The sequence below is a fragment of the Jaculus jaculus genome, chromosome 17 (assembly GCF_020740685.1).
Source record: "Jaculus jaculus isolate mJacJac1 chromosome 17, mJacJac1.mat.Y.cur, whole genome shotgun sequence".
NCBI lineage: Eukaryota > Metazoa > Chordata > Mammalia > Rodentia > Dipodidae > Jaculus > Jaculus jaculus.
In genome coordinates, this window is record NC_059118.1 from 25315746 (window position 1) to 25328850 (window position 13105).

At 51.0% G+C, this 13105-nt stretch overlaps 1 protein-coding gene across 1 annotated transcript in view; it reads right to left on the bottom strand.

Annotated features, from left to right (window-relative positions):
- Ky (kyphoscoliosis peptidase) overlaps positions 1-12190 on the bottom strand; it is a 51580-nt gene extending 39390 nt beyond the window's left edge. The window contains exons 1-3 of the mRNA XM_004664342.3: positions 12040-12190; positions 8744-8806; positions 4342-4404 (exon numbers count right to left, since the gene is read on the bottom strand). Of these exons, the coding sequence (XP_004664399.1) occupies positions 4342-4404; positions 8744-8806; positions 12040-12178 (265 nt within the window). The 5' untranslated portion in view covers positions 12179-12190. The remainder of the gene's footprint in view (positions 1-4341; positions 4405-8743; positions 8807-12039) is intronic.
- Positions 12191-13105: the final 915 nt, after the last annotated feature.

A 13105-nucleotide genomic window follows, 5' to 3' on the forward strand; every position in this document is an offset into this window, starting at 1 on the left:
AGAGGAGCTTAGCTCAATGCGTGACACACAACATGTACTCAACCTCTGGTCTGTTACTTTGATGGAGTCAGAAAGAACTTCCAGGAAAGCTACCCTGAGGTTCATGGGGACCACAGACAGCACTCAAGGATTTCACTGTTCTCAGGAAGAGTGGAAAAAGGGCACACGGAATACAGCATCCTCAACACTGCTTTCTGGATAGCCAGGGGCTGGCACCAGACTCAGCGGAGCTGAGTTTCTTCCTCAGTCTGCTTTTTTACCTTCCCATTGCTTAGTCCTTAATCCTTGGCTCCCCTCTTTCTCTTTGCACCCCAAGTCTACTCTGTGAGAATACCTCTTGTCCAGATTACTAATATAATGCCCCTAGGGAGTTTTATTTTTTTATATTAATTTTTATTGTATGTTAATTAGAATAGGTTATTCTTCTTTACCCCCTTTCCCCAGCTCCTGTTTCCCTGGAGACCCTCCCCAGTGGGGTAGTGGTATTCACCAAAAGGTCATGAAGGCCTGTCAGACCCTGTGGGGTAGCAGGGGACTGTGCCTCAGGATATTCCTACCCACTCTGTGGCTCTTACAATCTTTCCAACCTTGGTTCCAACTTTCCTCCTTTGCTTACTCTCTGCCTTCTGGAGGCTGTCATGTGGAAAACTCTAGTGATTCTGATACTTTCAGATAGGAGGCTAGCACACCAGAGGCAGTCTTCAGGCTCTACAAGTCCCGTCCAGAGTCCTCTGAGATGCACTCCCTACTTGTTCTTCATAAAAAATATTTATTTAATGGTGTGTGTGTGTGTGTGTGTTTGAGAGAGAGAGAGAGAGAGAATATGGGCATGCCAAAGCCTCTTGCTACAGCAAACAAACTCCAGACACATACGCCACTTGGCGCATATGGCTTTACATGGGTACTGGGGAATTGAACCCAGACCATAAGGCTTTGCAAGCCAGTGTCTTTAATCACTGAGCTATCTCTGCAGCCTTTACTCCTTATTAATTCTTTTCTTTTTAAAAAGTATATATTTTATTTATTAGAGAGAGAGAGAGATACAGAGAGAGAATGGGTACACCAGGGCCTCTAGCCACCCCAAATGAACTCCACACGCATGCACCACCTCGTGCATCTGGCTTACGTGGGACCTGGGAAATTGAACCTGGCTCCTTAGGCTTGCAGGCAAACACCTTAACCACTATGCCATTTCTCCAGCCCTCCTTATTAGTTCCCACTCTGCCCATACCCCTCCTTCCCTTTCCTGCTGCAACCATCTGCTCTCTATATCTGTCGGGTCATGCTCTTGCCCAGTGCCTTCAGGCCTGTGGCTCCTCTAGCTGAAAGCTCTTCCCTGGATGCCTTGGGGGCTTTTTCAGTCACCTCTTTCCTCCCTCAGATGTTGTCTCAATAAGGCCTTTTATATTTTGCAGGGGGTGGGGAGGGTTTGCTGTTGATGACTAGCCTAGAACCTAATATATGTGAGGCAAATACTCTACCACTGATCTCTACCCCCATCCCTGCCTGCTCTTTTCAACTGTTCCCTGCCACAGGCCATTGATATCTCTCAAGATCCACATGCAGAATCTCTGGAACCTGGGTTGGGACGATGGCTCAGAGGGTAAAGTCCTCACTCAGCAAGCATAAGGATATGACTTTGGACCCTCAGAGCCCATGGAAAAGCTGAGCATGGCGGCAGAAGCCTGTCATCCCAGCACTGGGGAAGTGAAGGCAGAAAATCCCTGGGGCTTGCTGACTAGCTAAGTCTGGCTCAATCAGTGAGGTCCAGGTTAATGAGAGGCCCGTGTCTCACAAAACAGGGGGGAGAATGACAGAGGAAGACAATCAATGCTGATCTCTGGCCTCCATGTGCATGTGCACACCCATGTATACACACCAACACACACACTAAAAAGAGTCTCCGGAGGGCTGGAGAGATGGCTTAGTGGTTAAGGCACTTGCCTGCAAAGCCAAAGGACCTAGATTCGATTCTCCATGACCCATGTAACCCAGATGTACAAGGGAGCGCATGTGTCTGGAGTTCATTTGCAAGGCAAGAAATTCTGGCACACACATTCTCTCTCTCTCTCTGCTCCTCCCTCTCTCAGATAAATAAAAATATGCTTAAAAAATGAGTCTCCAGAATCTGAGACTGTTGCCTTCTGTGACAAAAGAGATTTTTTAGATGCGATTAAACAGAGGAGCTCAGGGTGGAATGATTACTTTGTATGATCAGGTTGGACCCTAAACACAACCACTTAACTTTTTGAGAGGGAGACAGGATGAGGTCTAGCTACTTATAAGGAGAGAAGGCAATGTGATAATGGAAGCAGGGACTGGAATGACACAGCCAAAAGCCAAGGAATGCTGGCAGCCCGTAGAAGCAGAGGGAGGTGAGGAATGGATTCCCCCAGAGCTTCCAGAAGCCTACAGCCTTGCTGACACGTTGCCTTTTGCCCACTGAAGCCAGTTTCAGACTTCTTCACTCATGGAAATGTAAGAGAACAAATCGGCGCTGTGTTAAGCCACCAACTTGGTAGAAATTTGCTATAGGAGTTGCAGGAAAATGACCTATGGCCCCTCCCCCACCCTCCTCCTGCCCTGACTCACGGTCAGGTACCTGTTAGCACTGCTCCCATCCCCTCACTGGGACGTTGGCTCTACCAGGGCGGGAATCTCTGCTTGTTCCCTAAGTGAGGTGAGTGTTTTCCTGCCCACTCTCTTTCTAGCAGGGTGGGGTGTGTTGTGGTGAGCCTGTGCAGTTAAGTAGATTGCAAAGAAGCAGCAGGGCCCAGATTGGTCTTTGTGCGAAGGACAAGTGGCAGCTGTTGGTGGACCAATCAAGTGGGTTCCAGGGTCTGTCCTGGAGATGTGATCCGATGAATTCTGGCCTCAAGAGATACTGATGTAGACTGTACAGGAAGCTGGCTCCTTCATGCTGGTGATCCAAGTTGACTGGTCCTTTCTTACTATCTGCTGGTGTCTTTCTGAGGAAGGTGCTGGGTCAGCTGCATTTCTCTGAGAGGTTCTCCACCCCCAGGGCCTTGCCCAATGGCCCTGGATGCTATCGTATGATTTGCTTACAGGTCAGGGCATCAGCACTATGAGAAACGGCGGCACACTTTCCAGACGTCATAGAAGAGTCATTGGCCATGGTGAGTGTGAGTCTCTAACCAGGCCTCACCTCTAGCCATGGCTGTGGAACCCTCTTGATTATCTTATCATGTTCTCAGATCCAGTCAACTACAGCATTACCCTGGAAATGGCCCTGTCTGAGCTTCCTGAGTCCCCAGTCTTGGGACAATGAGCGTTCTCAAGGAAGGGCTCCATTGCTCTGCTTTGCTGGGGGTGACCCTGTTCAGGCTCAGTCTCAGGAGAGGTCATGAAACCTGGGGCTCAGGGTGAAGGAGGACTGGACACTGTGAACCAGCAGTGAGAGGTTGTTGGGTTCCAGAGGAGCTGTGGACTCCAGCCATGTGAAGGCTAATGGTGGAGACCTTGGTGGGAGTGAGGATAAGTGGCCCTGACACTTGCTGGCCATGTGATGTTGGCTACATGACAGCCATCCTAAGCCCTGGTTTCCTCATCTGTCAAACGAGGGCAGTTATTTTGGATCATGCAGAGAATATATATTGTACTGTAATAATTTTGTATTCAAATTTATATGATGTGACATAATAGATATGAATGTTAATCACTGCTTGACTATGCTAATAAAGTTATTTAACTGCAAACAGTGAGAGTACTTATCAAACAGGATTAAAATGCATGTAAATAGATGTGTGAATGGGCTGGTACCCAATAAACATTGGCTCTAGTGATGATGATGTTGATGATGGGTTCCAAGGACTTCCTGACTCCCCTGCCTCATTCCCTCCCTCCCTCCCTCCCTCCCTCCCTCCCTCCCTCCCTCCCTCCCTCCCTCCCTCCCTCCCTCCCGTCCTTCCTTCCTTCCTTCCTTCATGTGTGTATACATGTATGGGTGTGCCAGAGCCTCTTGCTGCTGCAAACGAACACCAGACATTTGTGTCACTTTTTGCATCTGGCTTACATGGGAGGCTTGGGAACTGAGCCCAGGCTAGTAGGCTTGTAAAGCAAGCACTGGTAACAGTTGTGCCATTTTCCCAGCCCCTGGGACTTCATTTCTTGATGGCTAATGAAGCATAGACTTGGACTGCATAGCCTCTCAGTGCTTCCTTTGGGATGTTAGGAGACAAAACGATACTCCAACCTTCATAGAGCAGAGAGGAACTGCTTCCCACAGTTTGAATGAGCCCCATACCCTGGGCTTTCTAGCCAGGGCAGCAGATCTAGACACACTTCCCCAAGAGATATCATAGCTAGCAATGAGTCACTTACCTTGGTTGTCATAGGAAGTGATGACCTGAGGCTGTTGAAGATGATGCTTCTCTGCCAGGTTTCCTGTTTAAGGAAGATGGAGAAGGCTGTTGTGACCACTGGAACCAAAGTAGAATGTCCCTGGGCAGAGACATGGGAGCTGTGTGCAACTACAAGAAACGTAGGCAGTTGACGCCAAGCATACCCACAGGCGGGCCTGGTCCAAAGGGGTATACTCATGGGCATACTTCCATGGTATGCCCCCTGCCCTGTTAGCCAGTACAGTCACACCCCTGGGAGCCTGTGTGTGCACACCCCTCCTGCCTCTCAGCAGGAGAAAGCACAGGGCGATTTGCTGCAGTAGTCTGTGGAGCCACTTCTCATCACAGTTTCTGAAACACTTTCTCATATACAGATGCCTCACTAATGATCACACCTTTCTGTGGGGTGGGCTGGGAGGTTCTAGCATGGTGCCTGAACCCCAGCTTTCCGAACTTCTGGCTCAGCCTCTTGCTGGGGTGTACAGACCAATGGCCTGCCTTGGAGTGTAGAAGGTGTTCAGTTTGGTTCAGTTTCACTGACATTTCAGGGCACACACTTGGGGTATTTCTGTCTTTGGGGCACAGAGTTGTTCTTCCAGCCTGTGGGGTCAGGTTGCTGAAGAGAGATGTCTAGTTCTTGCCACAGGCCTCCCTGCCCATCCTGAGCATGCTCTTTCCTTCATTTCTGCTTTACAGTTGCTTCTTGGCCTATGGCCTGTTTTTGCTAAGGCTGCCCTTGATCTTCTGCCTCAGGGGGATGGGGAGGGCCTGGGGGAAGCCAGAATTATGGAAGAAAAAGATTCCTCCGTTACTACTGCCTGATCCTATGGCCTTCTGGTGGCCTGCAGTGGGGCAGGGCTATCACTGGAAGTGGCCAGTGGGACAAATGTTTCAGTCTAGGAATTAATGTGCCTCCAGCCAAGGGTACTGTCCTGAACATACAGCCAATCAGATTGGCAACTCATTATTTCCCATGCCTGAGCCCAAGCAGAGGACTGTTAAGGTGGGTAGGTGATGCACTGAATTGGGTTCGGGTCCACCAAGCAGGGTCTTGCCCTGGAAAAGTCTATGTGCTTCAGAGTTCTCCTATGAATGGGCCCAACTGGGTCCCCAAGGCCCTCAGACCATGGTTGTTTAGTTCAGGCCAACTCCACTGTCTCTATGTGCCAATGTGGACTGATGTGGCATGCTGGGCTGGAGCTGTAGGCCAGACCCAGGCAAGGACAGGAAGGCTGCTTCTGTGGGCACAGCTGGCTGCATCTCCAGGAGGAAACAGGATCTGGGAAGGGAATCCTCAAGGAGGGTGATTGGCTGGCATGGTTTCTGCAGGGTATTTATAGTCAGGGTGACACAACTGGTTTCCCTGTAGCTGTACGGCATCGGACACTGCTGCTAGGCAGACTCCAGCCTGGACCAAGGAGAGCAGCCAATCACAGCCGGGGAAACCCGTTGCTGGGCAAGCTATGGAGGGAGGGGCCGGGTGCTGGTGGCCCAGACCAAACACCTGCTGCTTGCAAAAGTTTGGAGCGTTCCAGGCTCCTCCACCCTCACTCTTGCCAACACCCAAGCCCAAGGAGTATACATGGCATCAACAGGGGAAAAATGTGCCCCTTTGGATCGCTGCCATGTTCAGCCACATTTGTGCACACTCAAGCAGCACGTGCCACCAGCTACTTCCTTTTGACGTGAATTTCTACCAGCTGCTAGGACTGGGCAGTTCAGCCCTGGGTATCTTGGGCACTCACAAGACAGGTATGATCAAAGGGCCCCTTCAATATTTGAAAATATAAAAGAAGCTTTAACCCAACGTTCTGCATGCATATATTTATATCAGTGAAAAATAAATGAAGCTTTACTTTCAACTACCTATATTGGTGGAGTGGGAGAACTATGATGCTTATTTTTCTTAAAATTGAGAACTTTCATATAGCATTGCGATTGCGTCATATTCCCATGGGGTTATACTTGTATGTCCTCGCTCCTCGGCTCCCATTTCACTGAGGCCCTCCTCCACGGGTGACTGGTAATCACTGCGGGATTATGAAATCACCAGTCAGTCTCTGTGGAGGGGGAGCAATGCCTCACCTTCCCGCCCTGTGCTTTTTCCCTTCTTCCCACCGCTTCTTCTGCAGTGAGCCTTGGAGGGCTCATTACAGGTCTTTTTACCACGGAGCTTTCAGCAGCCTCTACTTTTCTGTTTTGATGAGTTTTGAGTCTTTCCAGTGTCTATAGAGCTATGTTGCTTTCTGAACTCAGGCTCTGTAGATCCTTCTTCCAGTCCTGCATTTATGCCAAATCCTTAGTCTGCAAGTTATTTTTTTGTTTTTGAGGCAAGCCCAACAGACTGCCTTTTTTTTTTTTTTTTTAATGCAAGAGTAAGAGAGTGAGAGTGTGTGGGGGGTGAGGAAGAATTGGCATGCCAAGACTTCCCGTCACTGCGATAGAACTCCAGATGTGTGCGCCCCCTTGTGCGCATGTTTGCGTCAGTGTGCATCTAGCTCACGTGGGACTTGGAGAGTGGAACATGAGTCCTTAGGCTTCACAGGCCAGCGCCTTAACTGCTGAGCCACCTCTCCAGCCCTGCAAGTGGTTTTGCAAGTGGTTTTGCAAGAACTGTTTTACTCACTCTCTATGGACTGATACCTCATACTAAGAACCACCTTGGGTCTTTTCTAAGCATCTAGCATCAGTTTTGCAATAGTTACTCCATCTCATTGTGGTTTGCTGAGTCTTACCACTAACCTCTCACCAGATCAGGAATCTGGAAGGTGGTGAAAGTAGAATGAATTCAGAATATTTCCCGAGAAGAAGCTCTAAGATGATTTTCGGATGACTCACACAAGGTAAGAGGGAATGGTGATGAACACGGATGTGTACTCTGTCTCTGCACCCACCTGCAGCTTGTTTTGCCCACTTACCTGCTCACACACTGTCCTGGCATGCTGCCATGCTCTGAGTGGCCATTCCTGTGGCTCACAGGTTTCTAGAGGTCTGGCCTTATTAGAATTCCCACTAGCCTACTGCATAATTTTACTAGCTGGGACATCTTCCTCAGTAGAGTTGAAGTTGGAATGCTTACTATGTGATGGGTTCATGTCTGTTAGCTAGGATGTGGATATCTGTGTGTGTGTGTGTGTGTGTGTGTGTGTGTGCGTGTGTGTGTGTGTGTGTGTGTGTGTGTGTGTGTTGATGATGTCTCCTATCTATGAACAAGGTAAGGGAATCAAGTAAGTTCCTCATGGCCTGATTTTAAGAACCTACTGCAGTTAATCCAATCATGTTAACACAGACCTCTGAAGACCAGGTTCTTGACTAACTTGTTCACTATTTCATCTTCAACATTTGAAACTGTGCTTGTCACCGGTAAGCAATAAACATAGTCACTGAGGGAATGAATGAGTGAACTTAGTTTCATAATTTTACCCTTCCTTTTTTTTTTTTTTTGCCACCATCACAAGGTGGCAGAGAAGCTATTCATTCTTACTCAGTTGCAATCCTATCTCGCCATTGGTGAAGGGTCAGTCAAACTGATTCCAGGGCTCACACAGCCGGGGTCTGACAGAGCTCCAGAATGGGGCTCTGGGAGTGGTGGTCAGATCTCTACTAGAATTCTACCTGCTATCACGTACAACGCCACTGATGTCTGTCCTTGGAGGTTGGGCTGATGAATTCGGGGGGTACAGAACAAAGCCTTCTCTAGCTGGCTCATCTACAGTGTTCTGGAGAGATCCTAGCCCTGCAGGGAAGACAAGATGCCTGGCACCAAAGAGGAGGCTTGTTTGTTTGTTTGCTTTTTTTTTTTTTTTTCCCCCTGTGGTACTTGGAATTGAACCCAGGGCCTAATGTGTGCCAGGCAAGCACTCTACCATTAAGCTCTGCCTGCAGCCCCAGAAGAAGCATTGGAATCTGACTTGTTACTGACTTTTGAAGCACAGGCCGGCAGGGAGCTACAGAACCTTCGATTGACTCCACCCTAGGCTTCAAGCCATGCTATTCCAAGGCAGGCCACCATTTTCTCTGTTCAGAAAACATTTCAAAAGATGGATCAGCATGCCTTCCATGGGGACACATGCACACTTCACCATTTCAAGCGATGCCAAGTCCACCCCAACAGCTCAGCCAGGAAACAAGTGGGTGCTCAAGTTTATGGCACTGCTCTCCAGCTACAGCCTCCAGGAGTGCAGGAGCCCTGATGCCAGGGACAACTTTGTAGGTTCACAGTGGCCTTAGAGTTCTGGCAGAGTCCCAAGAAGGTACTTTCTGCTCAGTTAGATGTCAGAGCCAGTCATCCAGCAAATGAAACCCAACCCTTCCAGTAATTTTTCCATGTACTGAATTACAAAGATTGAAAAGAAAATAGAAAGAAATAAAAGAGAAGTTACCATGAAAATCATTTCCTTCTAATTGCTGCCATTTCCGGATCCCGTTTCTGACCCCTTGGGGTCCTGTAAAATAAAGAACTTGGTGTGAGTAGTTCCCCATGGAAAAAGTTCCAACGCAAGAGCCACGTGGGCACCGTATACCACCTGAAAACTTATTTGAGCTAAAGTGGGGCTGACAGAATGTGGCCCTCTTAGTATCCAAGGCAGGGTGCCCTTGAGTGGGAAACTTCTGAGGATCAACCCCCCAAATAAAAGCATTAAAATAAGACATGTTAGAATGGTAGTTTTCAATGATGGTGGAGTTGGTTGTCAGGATTTTTCCATGACAAATTGTTGCTTTTAAAGATGTTCAACTCTCACTACCACACCTCCAACACATCAAAAGAATTATTTTTGAAGAAATTGCTCTGTTCTGCTCACTCATTTCTGTATGTTGCATAGCCCCTACTTGGGACCTTTTTTTTTTTTTTTTTTTTTTTTTTTTTTTTTTTTTGAGGTAGGGTCTCACTGTAACCCAGGCTGACCGGCAGTTTACTATGTAGTCTCAGGGTGGCCTCGAACTCATAGCAATCCTCCTATCTCTGTCTCCCAAGTGCTGGGATTAAAGGTGTATACCACCACATCTGTCTGGGGACTTCTTAAAAATGCTTATTATTATTAGTAGAATTAACAACATGGGGACTTTTTGTAATAGGGGGTGAGGCAAGGATAGACACAGACTGCCTAACCCCATGGGAACCAAAAGTGACAGCTGCTGCTTTCCCAGCTTCCCTTGCAGCTACAGCATGGACATGAGGCCCATCCAGCCCATTCACCCGTGTCCCATGCTGGTGCTGATGCAATGGAGAAAGGCAGTGGCTGGAAGTGGAAGCCGGGAGGTTGAGCTCCTGGCCCAGAACTGACATATGTCCTGGCAGTGGGAGCCACTGCCATAAAAGAAGTGAGTTCTTGGCCTGGAAAGAGTGTCGAGTGCACCTTGGTGGCGGCAGAGGTTTCCCCACCAGACCAGCTCTCACAGCATGTGCTAGGGCGGTGTTCCCAGAAGCTCAGTCTCGAGCCTGCTTCTCCAACCTTTCACCCATTCAGAGTCCCCTAAGTCCCCCTCGGGCCCTCTTGCTTCCGCAGAGTCCTTCACGGTCAAGGTGCGTGGGTTGCCACTTAGAACTCTTGCCTATACGCGCCCCCCCCCCCCCACCTTGGCTTTTGCTGGACCCGGAGCTATCTATTCTGGCTTGGTGCACTAGGCTATGCCCTTGGCTGCCACGGGAACATGGGAGCGATCCTCACCAAGGCGTGCTTTCTGCGAAGTGCTCTAGGGGCCCAGCTGGGGAAATGCTAGGGCCCTAGAGGAAAGCAGAGGGAGCGTCTGCCGGCCTTGCGGTTTCGATGCCTGGTGACTCTTCCTGCTTTCGTGTCCCTCTGTCTTGTGACAGTAACAGAACTTCGTTCTTTTTTTTTTTCTGACACGGGGCTCAGGCCTTTATTTACTAAGGCAGAGGAGGGCTGCTCCTCAGAGGGGGAACTGGCTGGTAGAGAGGACAGGAGGTGATGCCTAGAAGCTGTCACAGGCTTTTTTGGGATCTTGTGCACCCATGACAGGCGTTGGCTCCGTGTTTTCCTCCTTACGTTGTTTTCCAAGGAGAAGGAGTGCAGGCTGGCTTATCCTGGCATCTCCTGTGCTTCTTTACTACCCAGCAGACCTTAAAGGCCGGGCATTTCTGCTTTTCTCCACTGTGGTGCAGACTGATGTGCCTAGGGGACAACAGTTCCCTCCACTGGAAACTTTATCTGTAGGTAAACATCACTATCTCTTAAGGAGGGGTGCTTTCTCCACCGAGTCATGCTGGAAGTTTGAAGTACATTGGAGTGGAGTTTGGTGGGGGCTGTTAGTTCCCTCTTAGGGCACTTCTGGTATCTCACATTTCCTGGGCTACTCTGTGTCCTTTGCCCTCTGACTGACAGAGTCTTTAGGACAGCTGCGATCCAAAGAGGCTGGAAGGTTGGTGGGGGGGACTCCTGGGATGACCTGAAACAGGGCCTCACTCCCCACACACTGGATTGTCCTACAAGCAGTAGGGGCAGTTCATTTCCAAGAAGCTAATGCCCTCCGCTGTTTCTACGCAGACCTACCTGCCATCTTCCTCGGGGACAGCACGCAGGAACCAGAGCCAGCTAACCTCAGCAGCTCCAGGACCCTCGGTCCCTCCCCAGACTGGAGCGTCTATTAACTTCTCAGCCCCTGCAATCTCCTTTTCCTGACTCCCTTCGCGAAGCTTCCCAGGCAGGAGCTGCAGTCCGGCCTGGGCACGGCTAGCTACAGAACCGCCGCTCTAGCAGGGCAGCTGGGCAGTGGGTGTCCAAGGTGCCCAGGGGCTCTGAGGGCTCCGGGGACAGCCGGGCCAGAGGCAGAGCTGCAGCAGGAGCTCTGCAACTGGAGGGAAAGTGAGAGGCAGAAGTGGTTTGATAGCAAGTGGTTTTGAAGCATCATGTGTAACGTGGTGCAGTCGGCCTTGTGTGTACCCTCAAGCCAGTCTCAAAGGTCCCCTCAAGAGACCCAGGATGCCATGGTCCCTGGTCCCCACACTTCTCCGTTGTGTGCTATGTATACGCTCTTCCCATCGTGTGCATAGACAATGCAGAGGCTGGTCCTGTCTTCCACTACCACGCTATCACCAGTCTATCAGTTTTCAGTTTCCCACCAAGTCTGTAGAACAAGTGAGACGAAGAAGGCCAAGTTCAAACTGGGAGAGGAGACTTCAAAGCCCATCCCACCCAGGCCTGTGTTCGCTTTACCCATCTTCTGTCTTTTACGTGTAATGGGACAGGAGGGCAGGGTTACGAAAGGAGAAACTGAGACTGTAAAGCTATCCCAAAGTCTGTCTTGGGTACACAGATCCTCTCCCGTCCCTGTTGCCTCACCGCGTGCTGCGGTGAAGACCTGCACCAGGGCCTGCCCTTTTCCTCTAAGATCTTTTGCCAACCCGTCCTGCACCCTTCAGGGAGGAAACAGGCACCCGAGGTGACCGAAGCACCCATCGGCCTGCCTGCACGGGGAGTCAACCCGGGACAATCACTGAGCCGCGCGCGCGCGGCGTTGCCAAGGGACGCCGGTGTCGGAGGAGAGGGTTGGGTTCACTGGTGGTGTTGGGGAGGGAGGTGGTCAGGCGAGGCGATCCCTCCCACCCTGGGGGCTGGTCCCCTCTTTGGGGGGGAAGAGGCCGACGTGCCCATTGCCCATGGGGGGGGGTTGGAGGGTGGGATGGATTCAGAGACCCGGGCCAGGCGCGCGCGTTTACCTCCTCCGCTCTGCAGCCGCGCGCCCGGCTCGGCCTGCGGGTCCAAGTGCGCGCCCTGCGCCGCGCGCCGCTTCTCCGAGTGCACTATGAGCAGCATGTCGATGGTGACCGCGTTGCCTCCGTCCTTCTTCAGCTCCATGGTGCGGTGCCGCCTCCCTCCCGGGGCTCGCGCGCCGCGGCTGCTCGCGACGCTGCCTGGGCTGCAAATGGCCCCGCGCGCGCCGCTGCCAGGCGCGGGAGTGGAGGGCGAGGGCGCGGGCGCGGGAGAGGGCGCTCCCCCGCCAGCCGCCGCCGCCGCCGCCGCCGCCGCTAGCTCGCTCGCTGGGCGCAGCGTTTCGCTGACTCGACCAAAACGCACCATTTAGGACCCGCCCGGGAGGGCGCTACCCTCCTAAGTCACCTTTGAAAGGAAATCCCCCAGGACCAAGCCCTGACCTGCACCCGAGGCCACAGTTTTGCAGAGGCGGGGCCCTTCCAGAGCCTCCCAGGCGCTCCGGGTGTCCAAGGCGTTGCAAAGCGCTGGACCCGGCCTCTGGGGACCCGTGGTTCCACCCTCCACAGCGGGCATAGAGGGGCTTCCTTTGAGGGACCCTAGCAGACCACCTGAGAGAAGTCACTGGGCAACCCAGAAACCTTACCAAGTGATGAAAATCAAGCGTTGGTTTTAGGAAAAGAAAGACAAGGGGCGTCAGGATTGAGTATCAATCAAGGTGTGCAGAAATCGGCCAACTTTTGGACTTGACCTCAGCCGTTTCCCTGGGTGGGCTTTGGAAAGGTGGGGTTTACAGCTCTCTCTGTGCGTTGGGGTGTTATGGCCAAGGTCCCTCTCCTCCTGATATGGCTGCTCCAGAACTTGGGTCATGTCAACCAGACACCAAGCTAATGATCCTATTGTTTACTTTTTCTTCTTTTTTTGGTGGCTGAGGAATGGGTAATCCTATTTTGACTGAAATGGAAGTCTTAAAAAAAAAAATCTCCATTTCTTCTGGAAGATTGGCTCTTGCCTGAGGGGAAGTGAGAAGGGACAGAGAGGAGGAGGCCTGAGCGCAGGCTGCTGTCAGGGAGC